Source organism: Acanthopagrus latus, chromosome 20, assembly GCF_904848185.1.
Source record: "Acanthopagrus latus isolate v.2019 chromosome 20, fAcaLat1.1, whole genome shotgun sequence".
NCBI lineage: Eukaryota > Metazoa > Chordata > Actinopteri > Spariformes > Sparidae > Acanthopagrus > Acanthopagrus latus.
The window spans coordinates 19,108,624-19,122,373 of record NC_051058.1 but is presented as its reverse complement, the minus strand read 5'-3'; the positions used below and the strand labels follow the sequence as shown (position 1 = coordinate 19,122,373).

At 44.1% G+C, this 13,750-nt stretch overlaps 1 protein-coding gene and 1 long non-coding RNA gene across 5 annotated transcripts in view; one reads left to right on the top strand and one right to left on the bottom strand.

The window, feature by feature from the left end:
- Positions 1-13,750, bottom strand: part of LOC119009814 (PH and SEC7 domain-containing protein 1-like) — a 73,247-nt gene that overhangs the window by 15,485 nt on the left and 44,012 nt on the right. For all 4 annotated transcript variants that reach the window (XM_037081436.1, XM_037081434.1, XM_037081435.1 and 1 more), the window contains one exon: positions 4,347-4,390. In XM_037081436.1, the coding sequence (XP_036937331.1) occupies positions 4,347-4,390 (44 nt within the window). The remainder of the gene's footprint in view (positions 1-4,346; positions 4,391-13,750) is intronic.
- Positions 2,944-9,445, top strand: LOC119009822. Its single transcript, XR_005071827.1, has 3 exons — positions 2,944-3,750; positions 7,853-8,944; positions 9,190-9,445. It is a non-coding gene; the product is annotated as an uncharacterized LOC119009822 (long non-coding RNA).

The following is a 13,750-nucleotide window of genomic DNA, read 5'->3' as shown; positions in this document are numbered from 1 at the left end:
GACCGTTGAGGGAGGAGGAGAGAGGGGATTAGCGGAGTAAAAGCAATAATAGAGCAGATGGCTTGTGTCTGTTCAGCATGCCTCGCTCTCTCATCATCATCATCATCATCATCATCATCATATCCTGAACAGCTGAAATTATTCCTCCGCCGTTTGCACCCCGTCTCTGCTGCCTCTCCGACTTGTTGCGTCGCTCTTTCACTGCACAATGCCCACCACCACCACCACCGCCTCTCCCTCTGCTCTCCACCCCCGCTGCTGAATGAGGAAGCATGTGTGTGCTGTATATGTCTGCGTTGCATGTGTGTGTGTGTGTGTGTGTGTGTGTGAAGAACATGTGGGTGCGTCCAACTGCGCCGTCGAGAGGAGCGTGGCCATGTGCGTGTCTCTCTCTCTGTGGGGGTGTGAAACAACATCCATCGCTGTGTTTTGCGTTGTGTTTCTCATTGGGGCGCAAAAATACATGTACTGTACTGAGCGCCCACACACACACACACACACACACACACACACACACACACCTGTAATGAGATGTACATGCCAAGTTTCACATATACACACACACACTCTGTATTCATATAATCGCAGAGAGCAGTTTTGTTTTAGCGTCTGAACATCACACCTCTCTCACAGGCCTTTGACTATACAGTGTGGTGGCGGAGAGTATTTTTTATTTATTTATTTTTTTTTTAGAGCCTCAATCTGGGAGTAAATAAGTAAACCGATGCAATGATATCTATTAATAGGGCAGAACGGAATATACGCTTTGCTCCGCTGTGATTTTGCAAACGAGACGTTCACAAAAGCTGCATCGGGAGCCTCAGAATAAACTCTCTCAGGATCCTCGAGTTGTGATCACTGTCAATGAGTGTGCAAGTGACAAGATGTCCTCTGTGTGATGAAATACGCATCAGCCAGAAGAGTGAAAGTGACACTGTGCGAGTTTATAGAAAAATAAAGATCCATTGGTTGCGATTTTCTCAAGCGATCCTGAAAACTCTTACATTTTTCTCTCTCTCACTCCCTTAAACTAGTCTATAAAAGAACGGATGATAATAAACTTTATTTCTATATAGCACCTTTTAAAAACAGAGTTAAGAAAGTGCATCCACAATCAAGCAAATGCAGGAAACTCAGGGAGACAAACTCGAGCCAAAAATAACAATAAATAAAAGAACAGAATCGATAAAGGACGATAAGTAGACGACATCACAACAAAGGAATTAAGAATAGGTGAAAAAATAATCACAGACAATAAAGATAATAAAGAAAGGTAAGATAAAAGACATCACATGTTAGGAATTAAAAGCAGAATAAAAGATGGAAAGATGAAAAATTCAGTTAAAAACAAGGATGATTCCCACAAAAGCGAGTCTACGTCCATCCGAAAGTGTGATTTTAAGACGAAGTCACTGTTTCTTGGCGCCTCGTCTCCTCCGGTGGGCCGTTCCAAAGTGACGCTGACAGTAAAAGTGCATCCACTCTTTAAGATTTAAGCCTCGAATTTGGAACGACCAGACGGGACCCGAGGCTCTGAGGCTGATCACACTTCTACTGTGAAACTTGGGGTAAGACCCAGAGGAGCTTTAAAAGCAATCAGCAAATAAAGTGCTCTGCACCTGGAACATCCGGCTGAGCGTGACTTACAGTAAACCCACTTCATCTAACGTCGTGTAAGCCATTAGTTACTGAGCGACCTTTACTGGTGTCTAGAAGGGGGTAGACCTGGACGATTATCGGGCAGATATTCAGCATTTTCTAAATATCTGTGTCGGTGATTTTCCTGTTGGATTGCAGATAAAATAAACTAATTTAAACATGTGCAGCCTCTGATGCAGCGTCCTCTCACACAACGTCCCGTCCACAACAACATCTGATCAGAATCTGAAAAGTAACTCGTAACTAAAGTTCTCAAAACAAATGTAGTAGAGAGGAAGTATAAAGTAGCAGAAAATGGAAAAATACCTTAAAGCCTTTTTATTTCTACAGCAAAGTATTACCTAATAATCGTTATCGGCCCTGAAAAAAAAAACAAAAAAACATACTGGTCGACCACCAGTATCCAGGACTCTTATTGTGAAAGGTAAAAAATGACAGAACCTCTCCCATTCATAACCCTCGACTGCTACGTTTAACTTTCCCAAAAGAAAACAGCTGCAACAGATCAAAACGCAGCTCGTTGTCAGCTCCAGTAAGAGCGCACACAGTCAGAGGCAGCAGAGGAGAAGAGACCGGCATTAGAAAGCGTGAAGGTATCTATCCTGTGAGGGACGCCGTCGCTGGTCGATCGGTGCATCTCCATCAAGACTAATCAATGGAAACCATTTTAGTTTCCCCCGAGGAGCAGTGTAGGACAATCTCTTTAATAAAATTAGCAATACCGCACTTCAAAAAGGAGTTTAGTTACAGTACATAAGAATGGACTTCTGCATTTCATACCATCTTACACCAAAATTAGCGTGTATGTCCGCATCATTTAAATTCTGGTAAGCTTGCTTAAAATAGGCGATTAATTGATTTATTCCTTGCGTCACGTTTATCATCACAAACAAACAAACAAAAAAAAAAACAGGTGACAGGTAGAAAGCAGCAGATCACAGATTTCATCAGACCACATCCAGAAAACGTCTCCATTAATAAAACTCTGACTTTGAGACATCGTTTAACTTCTGGAGCTGACAGCGGAGGAGCGAGACATCTCGCGTCTCTGTTGAGAGTTGCACATGTGCTGTACGGATCAGTCAGGCGGCATCGATTCGTTAACGAGACGACCTTTCTTATATCTTTAACTTCCTGCTATTTCAAACTCCTTGCTGATGACTGACGGATGTTGTGAGCGCTGCTTGGAAAGAGATGGATGGCAGCGTCTTAAACTTCAATGCTTAAACTGACGAGGAGCTGAATGCAGATTGCACACAGTGACGTTAAAGACCAAAGTCAGATGTTAGCGGGTGTTAGCGGGGTTCTTGTCCAGTGTTAAAGGATGGGGGGGGCGGCATCATTGTGCTGTGATTACAACCCTCAAACATTTTCAGACAAGAAAAGCACGAGGACAAATACAAGCTGCGCTAACAGCCTCAGAATCAACACAGAACCGCGGCGTATCCGTCTCAGGGCTTTAGTCCTCGTGTTGTGATCGCTGTCAATGACTGTGCAAGTGAAGAAATGTCCTCCGTGTGATGAAATATGCATCAAGCGAGCGAGCGCGGTGTGAATGTGGTGGCAAAAGTGACACTGTGCTCTGCCTCCAAATAGGGCTAGGTTTTTTTTTTTTTTTTTTTTTTTTAAAAAGCGGAGCTCCATCACAGACAGAATTTTACTCTATTCCACTGATCTCGGCCAGCTAAAATATTTAAAACCAACATGTGCAACTCGCTGCTGCCAAAGGAGAAGAGAGAGAGAGAAAAAAAACAGAAAAGCACACAAAAAACAAAAGCCAGACCGACTGGCTGTGGGCTGAATCTCTTAATCTGTAATTCATTTTGTTTGGAGGTGGATTCTCTCTTTGCTTGATGGTGTTTACGTGGCTAAAAATGACATCTCCTCTTATCCCCGCGTGGCCTCTCGGTGTTTAAATAGCTGTCTATATGTCAGCGGAGATGTTTGAACTGGATTGCCTGCCTCTCTGCGGATCTCCTCCTCGATCTGCTCCTCTGACCACTTTTTATTCGGCTGCTTCGGGGAGCGCTGCTGCAGCTATTTTTGGAGAGGTAGTGGGAGGCTGTGGTCACACCTTTGTACAGGATGCAGGTAAAGAGACGTTTAAATGGAGTTCTCTCTCTCTCTCTCTCTCCATCTCTCCATCTCTCTCTCGCTTAGTCACATTCTCTTTTTCCTCGCTTTACATGTTCACACCTACTGTACACGTGCACATGCATGCAAATGTCCTCCCTCTGTACATTTGTATGTACAGTATATCCATCTGTAAGAGAGAGAGAGTGTGTGTGTGTGTGTGTGTGTGTGTGTGTGTGTGTGTGTGTGTGTGTGTGAGTGCGTGCTTGCTTCTGAGAGAACACAGGGAGGAAAGAGCAATGCGGTAGCTATGGAGTCGTATCCATGGTGCCGTAACCATGGCAACAAAGCTTGGAAAGCCAGTGACTTAATTGGCATCTCTGGAGCTGTGATCCAGAATAGCAACCCTTGACACACTAATGTTTCCCTCACATGCCAGACAACACTCACGTCATTAATGCGGACGCTAACAAGATAATCAATATCCGTTATTGTCTCCTGGACAATGTGTGTGTGTGTGTGTGTGTGTGTGTGTGTGACAGAGACACAGGAGGAGAAAATTAGAACAGATCTAAGATGAGTGATGCCATAAAAGTCAATGTAGAATGACTTACAGTGTCCACTGCAGCTTCTGATTCTTGATTGAGTTGTAGAGCGCCTGCGGAAGGGAAACAAGAAAAAAAAATAAATCACATTTTCAGACAAACACGGCGAGTACGCTCAGCTGTGCTCACCTGACGATTGGATCAAACATTACAAGGCGAGCGGCGGCAGGTATATTGTTTTCTATAAAAGCTGCACAGTAAGCAAGCTGGCCTCGTTCAATAAAACGTACTCAGAGAAATGTCATCCCTGTCCGCGCCGCTCAATCTGCCCTTTGCACCGAGCGTAACTCACTTTCCCTCGCCAAACAATCCATCAATCATCCAATCAGCCGACCACCGCGGCATCAGCTGCGAAGACATTATCCGCCGAGCAGCCGGGCCCCGTCGATGGATGGACGAGTGAATCAATCAGCCGATAGATAATTTAGACGCAAACGCAATCGACCGCCGCAGAGAAAATTAAGTTACAGCTTCGGAACATGGACCCCAAAAAACACGATGAAAACTCAAACATGACAAAGACACAGCTGAGCTGGCGCTACACGTCTGCCGCCAAATCAGCTGGCTGATTAATTGACCTGTCGATCAACAGAAAACATCCTGATGATGTCAAACGTTTTGTTATCCTCACTTCACAGCTGCTTTTTTATCAGTTTTACATCATCACATCTGGTTTTAAGACTTTTGGTGCGACACAAGAATGAGAAAATTGACATCGAGCGCCATGTTTGATGAAGCGGTTTCCTGTTTCCTGCTTTTTTTTTTTTTTTAACATCTTCGTCTTATGTTCAGTTGGCTGGTATCTATGGGTGAGTACGAGAGGAGAGTGTTTAGCTTTGGCGGAGGTATACACTCTACTGAGTGCCACTCTAGTCTAACTGTGATACTTTCTAATTAGTAGTCAGATAAAATGTCGAGTTTAACTTAGTAGAAACATCAAGTAACATGGAAAACTGAAAACACTGAAGTTAAATTTGCACCACTGATGTTGATGTAGGTTGATATTGTACGTTTGATAAATAATTATTGGTTTGTGGATTAAAAGAGAAACACAGAGTGTCATGAACATCCAATCCTTCCATAGAGAAGTTCAGCTCGGTGATTTGCAGCATCGCACAGCTACAATATGTTCAACTAAAGCTACTGTTTTACTGTAAAAGCACAGTTTCCTCTGATTGTTCTGGCTCATTTCTACAAACTTTATCTGGGTTATGTTTTTTTAACTCCAGATCCATTTCAACTTGTTTGTGATTGGACTCCTTCTCTGTGCCAGTTTTTTTTTCTTTTTTCTTTTTTATCATTTTATGGGTCATTGTTTCCTCCCTCGGGGAAAACACTCTTTTGCTCCCATTATCGTCATAATCAACAGAAAAACTGGAGGAAAACACAGCAGGGGAGAATAAAAAGGGAGTCGGCGCCGCGTCTCTGCAGGCTTACACTCGCTCAGGATCTGTAGCCCGACCCGACCGGCAGACGGTTCGGTTCTGCTTGGCTCGGTCACAGCTGAACGTGATAAAGAGCCGCGGCTTCAGGAAGGAGCTGCTGCGGCATGAAGCCATCAGAGTGTCGTGTTTAAGACGTATCGAGGCGGATGATGCGGCTGACGGACAGCTGTGACAGCTGAGGTGATGGAGAGGACACTCGCAGGCAGTTCATCACCACCTCGTTCAACTCTGAGTCCCTCGCAGGCCGACGCCGTGCGTCCTCTTTACAGGCACGCTCATAATCGCCATGTGGGGGTTGAAACCTCATACTCAGCTAAAACCGATCAATTCCTATTACATTGCTCTGATTAAAAGACCGCTGCTAACGGGCTTCGCTTCAATTCTGCTGCTGAAGACGCCCAACATGGTTCTGTTGCCTTGTGACTTAAGTAAAAAATCTATAATGGGGTTTTGATTCTGTGTGTCTAATCATGTTTCATTTCCAGAGTTTTCCCTGAGACGGCGCCTCATCAGAAATACTTCCAGAGACTCATGAATATTAATGGCCACCCGTACAGATTTAGTTCTGGTTTCTAGACGCTCTACTGTTAAAAAAAAAAAATTAAAAAAAAATCTCAGCATTCAAACTGTGTTTCAAAACTAACCGTGCTCATACATTTTAATCATCACGGACGGGAAAACAGCTGAGCTTCTCACGTCGGAGTCGGCCAATTACAGAGTGGAAGACTTTGAAAAACGCTTCTGCTGCACAAATCTGGTCAGCATCAAATATTAACGGTGATTTTGTAAGATGTGAAAAGTTGAGTGATCCGCCACAACAGCAACATGTTTCTGTCCATGGAGGGAACTGGTTAAAGGAACAGTTCAGTCAAAAATCTTAATCAAACATAAAATGGCTTCTTGCAGCTCGTCCGGTGTAATCTAGGTCTCCGGAAGCCCCGAGGTCCCAAACTGATTTGAGATGAAGTTATTTACATCAGTTTTTAAAGCCAAAATCTTCACTGTAGCTGCGAAACTCAAAGTGTTGCAGTAGCGAAAAACCATCTAAGGTAAGTAACGTCTTCTCAAATCATTTTGGGATCTCTGGGCTTCCACAGATTGAGATATTAAGGGTTTTTTCTACATAGTGTCCAGCTACATCAGTTGTTTAGGAGGTTGCTGCGAGTTTTTTTTTGTTTGTTTTGTGGACTATAAAACTTCCCCTGGACTTTCCATCAGCATGAGTGGTGAGGAGACGATAACTGGATTTGAATGTTTTGATAAACTTATCATCTAATTTTCAAAAGGTCGGGCAATAAAACAAAACTTGGAGATTTTGGCGAGAAGATGTTCGCCCTGCAGTGGCAATGAAGGAAGTTCACCTGCAGAATACTTTCGGTTTACAACCAAGCTGCAACGATAAATCAATTAATAATTGGCTACTAACTTAATCACCGACTAGTGTGATAATCACTTCATCGGTTTGAGTAATTCTATAAAGAAAATGTCACCTTATTCTTCTGGAAACACCGATCAACATTTTGCACCATTTTATGACCTTTTAAGAGAAAATCAGCAGGAAATCAACAACAGATTAATTCACAGTGAAAATAAATAAAGTTTTGTCTTTAAAATATTCAAAAATATGGAAATTATGAGCAGTCCTAATCAAAGATATATTCAGTTTCTGAAAAGTTTCACAGTTAACTGGTCAAAAGTGTATTTTTTTTGCTGACTAATTAAATAGTCGCGGTGTTTGTTAGCATCTTCTCTCCAGACAGTTTTTCTTATGCTTCATGTGAAAGGATTCATATATTTACATATTCTTCCTGAGCCAACGTGGAACAGATTCACGCTTTTGAGTATCTTCAAGGTTTTACGTCTCACTTCTTACTTTGTGTTTATATTCTACGTCTGTTTCTGTATTTATTATTTATCAGTGAACGGGATTGTTTTGTCCTCTCATTCTGGTCATGTGATAAGACACCATGCTCGGTTCTTAAATGTGCTTTAAGAATAAACTTACATTGGATTTGTGTGCGTAGAGTTAATCCTACTCCTGAAGAATATTTAATTTCTCCTCCTTCACAGTAAATGTTAGACACACAGACTCAGCATCAGATTGACGACCACAGAGGAGGTAAATAACCAGAGAAAAGGTGGATGGAGGTGGAGCGTAAATCAGTCGGACTCATTCGGACTGGAGGCTCATTGAGACGAGGATGGATGTTCGTCACCTTCACCTACTTGCTTCATCAACGTCACCAAGTGCCGGCAAATGAGTGCCATTAGCTTTGAGTGGTGGCTTTACACAGTGTGCTGCTCCGAGCGGTGGTGCTCGGCCAATCAGGCCTGGCAGTCGGCCAATCAGCTCCGTCACGGGCTGAACGTGAAGCTCGGATGAGTGTTCAAATTATGATACAATAGTAGTTTAAGACTGTATAATGATACTGGGTTGCTGTGGGGCTGCACAAATACTCAAAATATGATCTGAATCACTCTCTAAATAGTAGATGTAGACGTCCTGGTCTGTAAATCTGCTTTTTATAGACTTTGAGTAACGATTTACCCCAAATACCTGTTGATGATGGTTCTCAGTCATCTAGGGCGCAGTAACTCTAAGTGCAACATCGTAGGCAACCGGACTCCTTTCGGTTTCTTGAAGACGTCAGAAATACCGACTTTAATGGTCTCGTCTGTGAGACAATACTGAATTTTTTGAGTCTCAGGCCCGACTGACGCTTTGGGGATGTAGGTCGGATCGGTCGTCATCTCAACGCATCAGTATTCGACAAGTGTGGACCGGAGTCTTACAAACTGGATCTTTACGTCTGTGTTGTGTGTTCTGTCATCATCTCCTCACCTCCATACTGATGGAAAGTCAGGAAAGTCTACAAAACATTTCTGGAGCTTCACAGCAAAACTGAGTTGCAGCGTTTTCCTAAACAACTGAAGCAGATGGAGACAGACAGCCATAAGATTTGGGACCTGTAGGCTTCTTCATACTTAGACGAGCTGTATGGAGCCATTTCTTGGGGTTTTCTCATCATTTTAATGTGTTTTATAAACAAGTCTCCATTTACTTTCATTGTTTAGGAGAACGCTGCGACTCTGTTTTGCTGTGAAGCTCCGATAATATTTTGTGGATCAAGAAACTTGACCTGATTTTCCATCAGCATGGAGGTGAGGACATGATGACTGTATCCTCATTCTGGGTGAACTGTTCCTTTAAGGGCAACTTCTGCAAGGTGATGTGTTAGGTATTACACGTAAAAGTAACGTACTTTAAATTTGCTTAACGTGACTAAACTTTGCATTAAATGTGACTCTTTACACTGAACCTGTGTAATCAGATTAAAAGAAACATGTAATTCAAACTCTTCCCACTAATCATGATTCTCACTAAATTGTTTTATCTGTCACAACAGTGGTAATATGATTGCCTGACTTATCCTGCAGCTACAGTTTGCTGCGTGTGGAAGATTATAAGTCAAACAGATCATCGACGGTCAAACCCCCTCAGACCATCTGACAGATTTGGCCCAACTGGCCCTGAATGACAATGAGCTCTTAGTCAATGTTATGTGGGGTTAGATGTCGCTTGTTATACAATGTGAAATAAAGTTGTAAATAAATAAATAAATAAATAAATGACTCATCGCTGAAGTTTCTGAAGATCAACTGACACATAACGTGTCTCACTGACGTGTCAAAGTAACAGGAACTAGTTTTCACTACCTTCCTCCTCTTCCTGGCCTGTGGGTGATTCTGTCCGTCCTGAGCCTTCCCCAGCAGGTCTGGAAACACCAGAGGCTTGAGCGAACGCGAGCGAGGGGTTCTGGGATAGCGGAACGGGTCCATCATCCGGAAGTCCCTGCCGTAGCGCACGGTGCAGAGAGAGCGAGAGCGTAGGCGTCCTGCCGAGTGCAGGCTGTTAACACCGATCATGGTCGGAGGACGGAAGGATCACACAGTTCAGGGCGATCGAAACCTGCCCGAAACGATTCAGTCTCTAAGTCCTGCGGGGATCGAGCTGCGAAGAAGTTGATCCAAAGAGTGCGAGACGAGGTTCGTCTGGAGAGGCCGACGTGCCAACAGCCGGCTGGAAGCGGGTTCTGTTTTTAAGAGGAAGAGACCACAGAGAGAAGCGACAGAGCATCGGGCTGCTGTCGAGGCAGGACGGGCGATCAGCAGGCATCAAAACCCCAACAGTCTCGCCTCTGAATGTCTTGATCAACGCCCACCAGGCAGCACCAGCATGCCCACCTGATGATGAATTATTGATAAGACAGCCATGTATTATACATGTACAGAAACGACCCCTCTGCTGCTGCGAGGAGGCGAAGACTTTCTCCTGAGACTTGCCGCAATAAATCCAGCACTTCCTCCTCCAACGTTGAGTCCACGGGCTGAAGTTTAAAACGAGGGATAAACTGCAAGTTCGGGGCGGTCAGAGCTTTGATTTCTCCAGGCGGCTGCGTAGAAGTGAGTAAACACCGTCTCTACGTGGTCTCGACAGGATGCGCACCTCTGCCAAGTTACCAAAAGGTGACACCTTTCCAGCTGCCACCTTTTAGTGAAAGCCAGTGACTACAGAGATGAATCCTTCAACATGAACACACACACACACACACACACACACTCAGACCCAAGCTGACACTCTCACAGATGGTATGAAACACTGGCAGAGGTGTGAGCGGACAGCCAGCATGAAGCAGATGGGTGCAAAATGCGGAAACTGGGAAGGTAAAAAAAAAAAACAAAGAAAGAAGACACACACACACGCAGTGAGTTCTTAATGCGTATGAGAGCACAAACACCCAAAAAAAAAAGGATGGGGGGGGGGAGATACGGAGGGGTGGGTGGAAGGACGTCCGCCCTCGGACTTCAGAGCGAGGGAATCCAAAGAGCGCCCTCGGTTTCGTCACAAGCCCACGAATACAAAAACACAATAAAAAAAACAAAAAAAAATCAAAGAGAAGAAAAGAGAGAATGGGACGAGCGTTGTGAAGACGTGGCAACGAAGACGGCTCGGTGTTCCTGTTGCTCCCTCGGTAAAATGGATACCATCAGTTTGTACAGTCACAGCGCCGATTGTCTCGTTCACTCTCACTTCTTCTTCCTCCTCTTCTGCTCTCTGTCCATGCGTGGCGGTCCGCTGTCACTGCTCAGCCCCATCTGTGATCCACTTCTTCCCTCAGTCAGTATTTTCTCTCTTCGGTCTCTTCCCGTCGCACACTCGGCGGGTGTGGGTGTCTGAGGGGGAAAAACGCCGCTCTCCTCCCGCTGCCGACGGCTTTCATACCTTTCCTCCTCTCGTATTTTTTATTTTTTTGTTTGTTTGTTTGTTTTTTCCGTCTGTGGCTCCTCAATCTGTTGTTGCGATTTTTTTCCTCTAAAACCGGCGCTTTTCTTTTTTTTTTTTTTGCGTTCTCCCTCTTCTCCTGCTGCTGATGCGGAGGAGGAGAGGAGGAGGAGGAGAGGAGGAGATGAGAGCTGGCTGCCTGGATCGCAGAGTGAAAAAGATGCCGACAGGGACGGTGCTCTGCCTCTCTCTCTCTCTCTGCCTCCCTCTGCCTTCGCTTCGTCAATGCGTACCTCCCTCCCTCCCTCCTTCCTTCCCTCCTTCCCTCCCTCCTCTCACCCTCCCTCCCTCCTTCTCTCAGTCATCACCAGCAAATCACAGTCTCCCAACTGGCTCCTCCACACACACACACACACACACACACACACATGCAGCGAGGTTACACACACAACATGCACACTTTTTTTATTTATTTTTTTTATAAATATACTTGCGACGGCGATTAGTATTCAGCGGTGGTCTTTTGGGAGCGACTGGTGAGGTGAGAGGAGAAAGAAACACGTGAAGAAGCGGCGGTGTGTAAAGGTGTGTGAGACCGAGTGTGTGTTCAGCAGCGCCGCTACTGAATTAAAGGACTATTTCAACATTTTTTTATTTTTTATTTTTATTTTTTTCAGGGGGGGCATGCTAGCTTTCTTTTGCGAGAGTGAGATGAGAAAATGAACGTCAGCTTCATGTCGTGTGTGTGTAGTACTGTATATAGCTGGATTGAGGGTGTGGTTAGCCTAGCTTAGCATGGTTTAAATGTCACAAACAAACCTAAAAAAATACATAAACCTCATCAGATTTCCTACAGAAGACACTGCTGATGATGGAAGTATCTGAGGAGTGAGACATCTCAGCTTTTTATTTATTTTTTTTGGCCAAAACTGGAAGTCATGTTTGTTTGCATTCCTCTCGTCCTCATCTGCAAATAAGCATAATTATCTTAACCATATTTGCATTTTCCTTTTAGTCCGCTCAAATGCCTCAGCTGATGAGGGTGTTTGTGATTTAATGTGTCCTAAAAAGCCTCAATATGGCTTCACAAACTACCCCATCGCAACGCATCTCTAAGTGATGACATGAAAGTTAAAGCCCACACCGTTCTGTTCTCACAGCCAAATAAGGTATAAACAAATGTGCAGCGAGTCCACAAAGAAAAAAAAAACCCACTTCAAGTGCCACAAAACTGACCTAGAGCCAGATGTTACCGCTGAAAAACAGAAAACTACACCATAATGAAGCAGGAACGCAAAAGGAGGCGACAGAGAAAATTGAGCGTCTCACAGAAATCTTTGCTCACAAGACGAATGAACAAGTTGTTTCCCCCCCGAGAGACGAATCGGTCAAATACAATTATTGACCAGCGGGGGAGCAACAGGGACGAAGTGAAAACAAAAAATCTGGAGCTACAGGACTGTGACGGCAGATTTAATGACTGTGTCAGTCACAGACGACGGGCATCGATCAGACTTTTATGGGATCTGTAATAAAAATGAACTAAAGGATTCAGTGGCCAGTCTGAGAGGATGGAGGGAGGAGAGAAGTTAGAAATGATTCTGTCCGCTGTTTTAAAGAGATCTTGAGGATATAACATGTTGAATTCCTGCATTCAAATGTCTGAAATCTGTAATTCTATTAAAGCAAAGTTGTGTTTAGTTTAGTGAAGGAAGGAAGGAAGTCTGCAAATGTGACTAAACAAAAGGGAACGTGGATAAAAACATGACCTCATCTCTGAACATTTCTGAGTCACATCAGATAGATTTCGATCGGGAACGGCGGCAGTTTATTAAGAATAAAGACGACGACTCGCATGATCTCACTCTGTTTCTGTGCCGTGTCTTCAGACTGTGGCTCATCCTCCTCAATCTGACCTCATCACGCTCTACCTTTTCTTCTAGTCCTTTTTAATTTGCGCGTGTTTTTAAACACACAGTTTATAATCAGGCTACAGCTGCTGGTCTCTCAAAACGAAACAAAAAGACAAGTGCCAAGTGTCGTGTGGGGAGGGCCTTGAAGCGTTCGGGTTTAAAAAGTGGATTTATTTCGGTGCATGCTGTTGCTTGCTAGCTTAGGGCTAATGTACGGTGCAGTAAAAACAGTAAAGTGACTTGCTTCACTGTTTTTTTTTGTGTGTTTCATCGAACAAAATTACAGATTTCTATTAGTTTGTTGGAAGTATCTGGGATAATATAGGTGAACCACTCAAAGTCTGGTTGTTTTTAGACATTTCAATGCAAAATTCTTCCATATTTCATCTTTAATACTAAATATTCCTGGACGCTTGTGTAATAAGTTGTACTTCCTCCTCCTGCTGTTGTTCTTCTGTGTGTTACGCTCTTGATAAATTAAAAGATGTATGATAAAAGTTTAACGGGTGCTGTGACTGTGAGTGAAAAGAACAGGAAACCCCTCATGGCTCAGCTGTCGGTCCTTTGACGTGCACCATCAGGGTGGACATGTGGGCGAGCTGACATGTGAGTGGTCCCCTCCTCCTCCTCTCCTCCTCCCCTCCTCCTCCTCTCCTCCTCCCCTCCTCCTCCTCTCCTCCTCCCCTCTCCTCCCCTCTGACATCTGTGACTCCTTCAGGAGGGAGAAGAAAAAGGAACATCGGCGAGTCGAGGGAGTGGCGCTAACCTCTG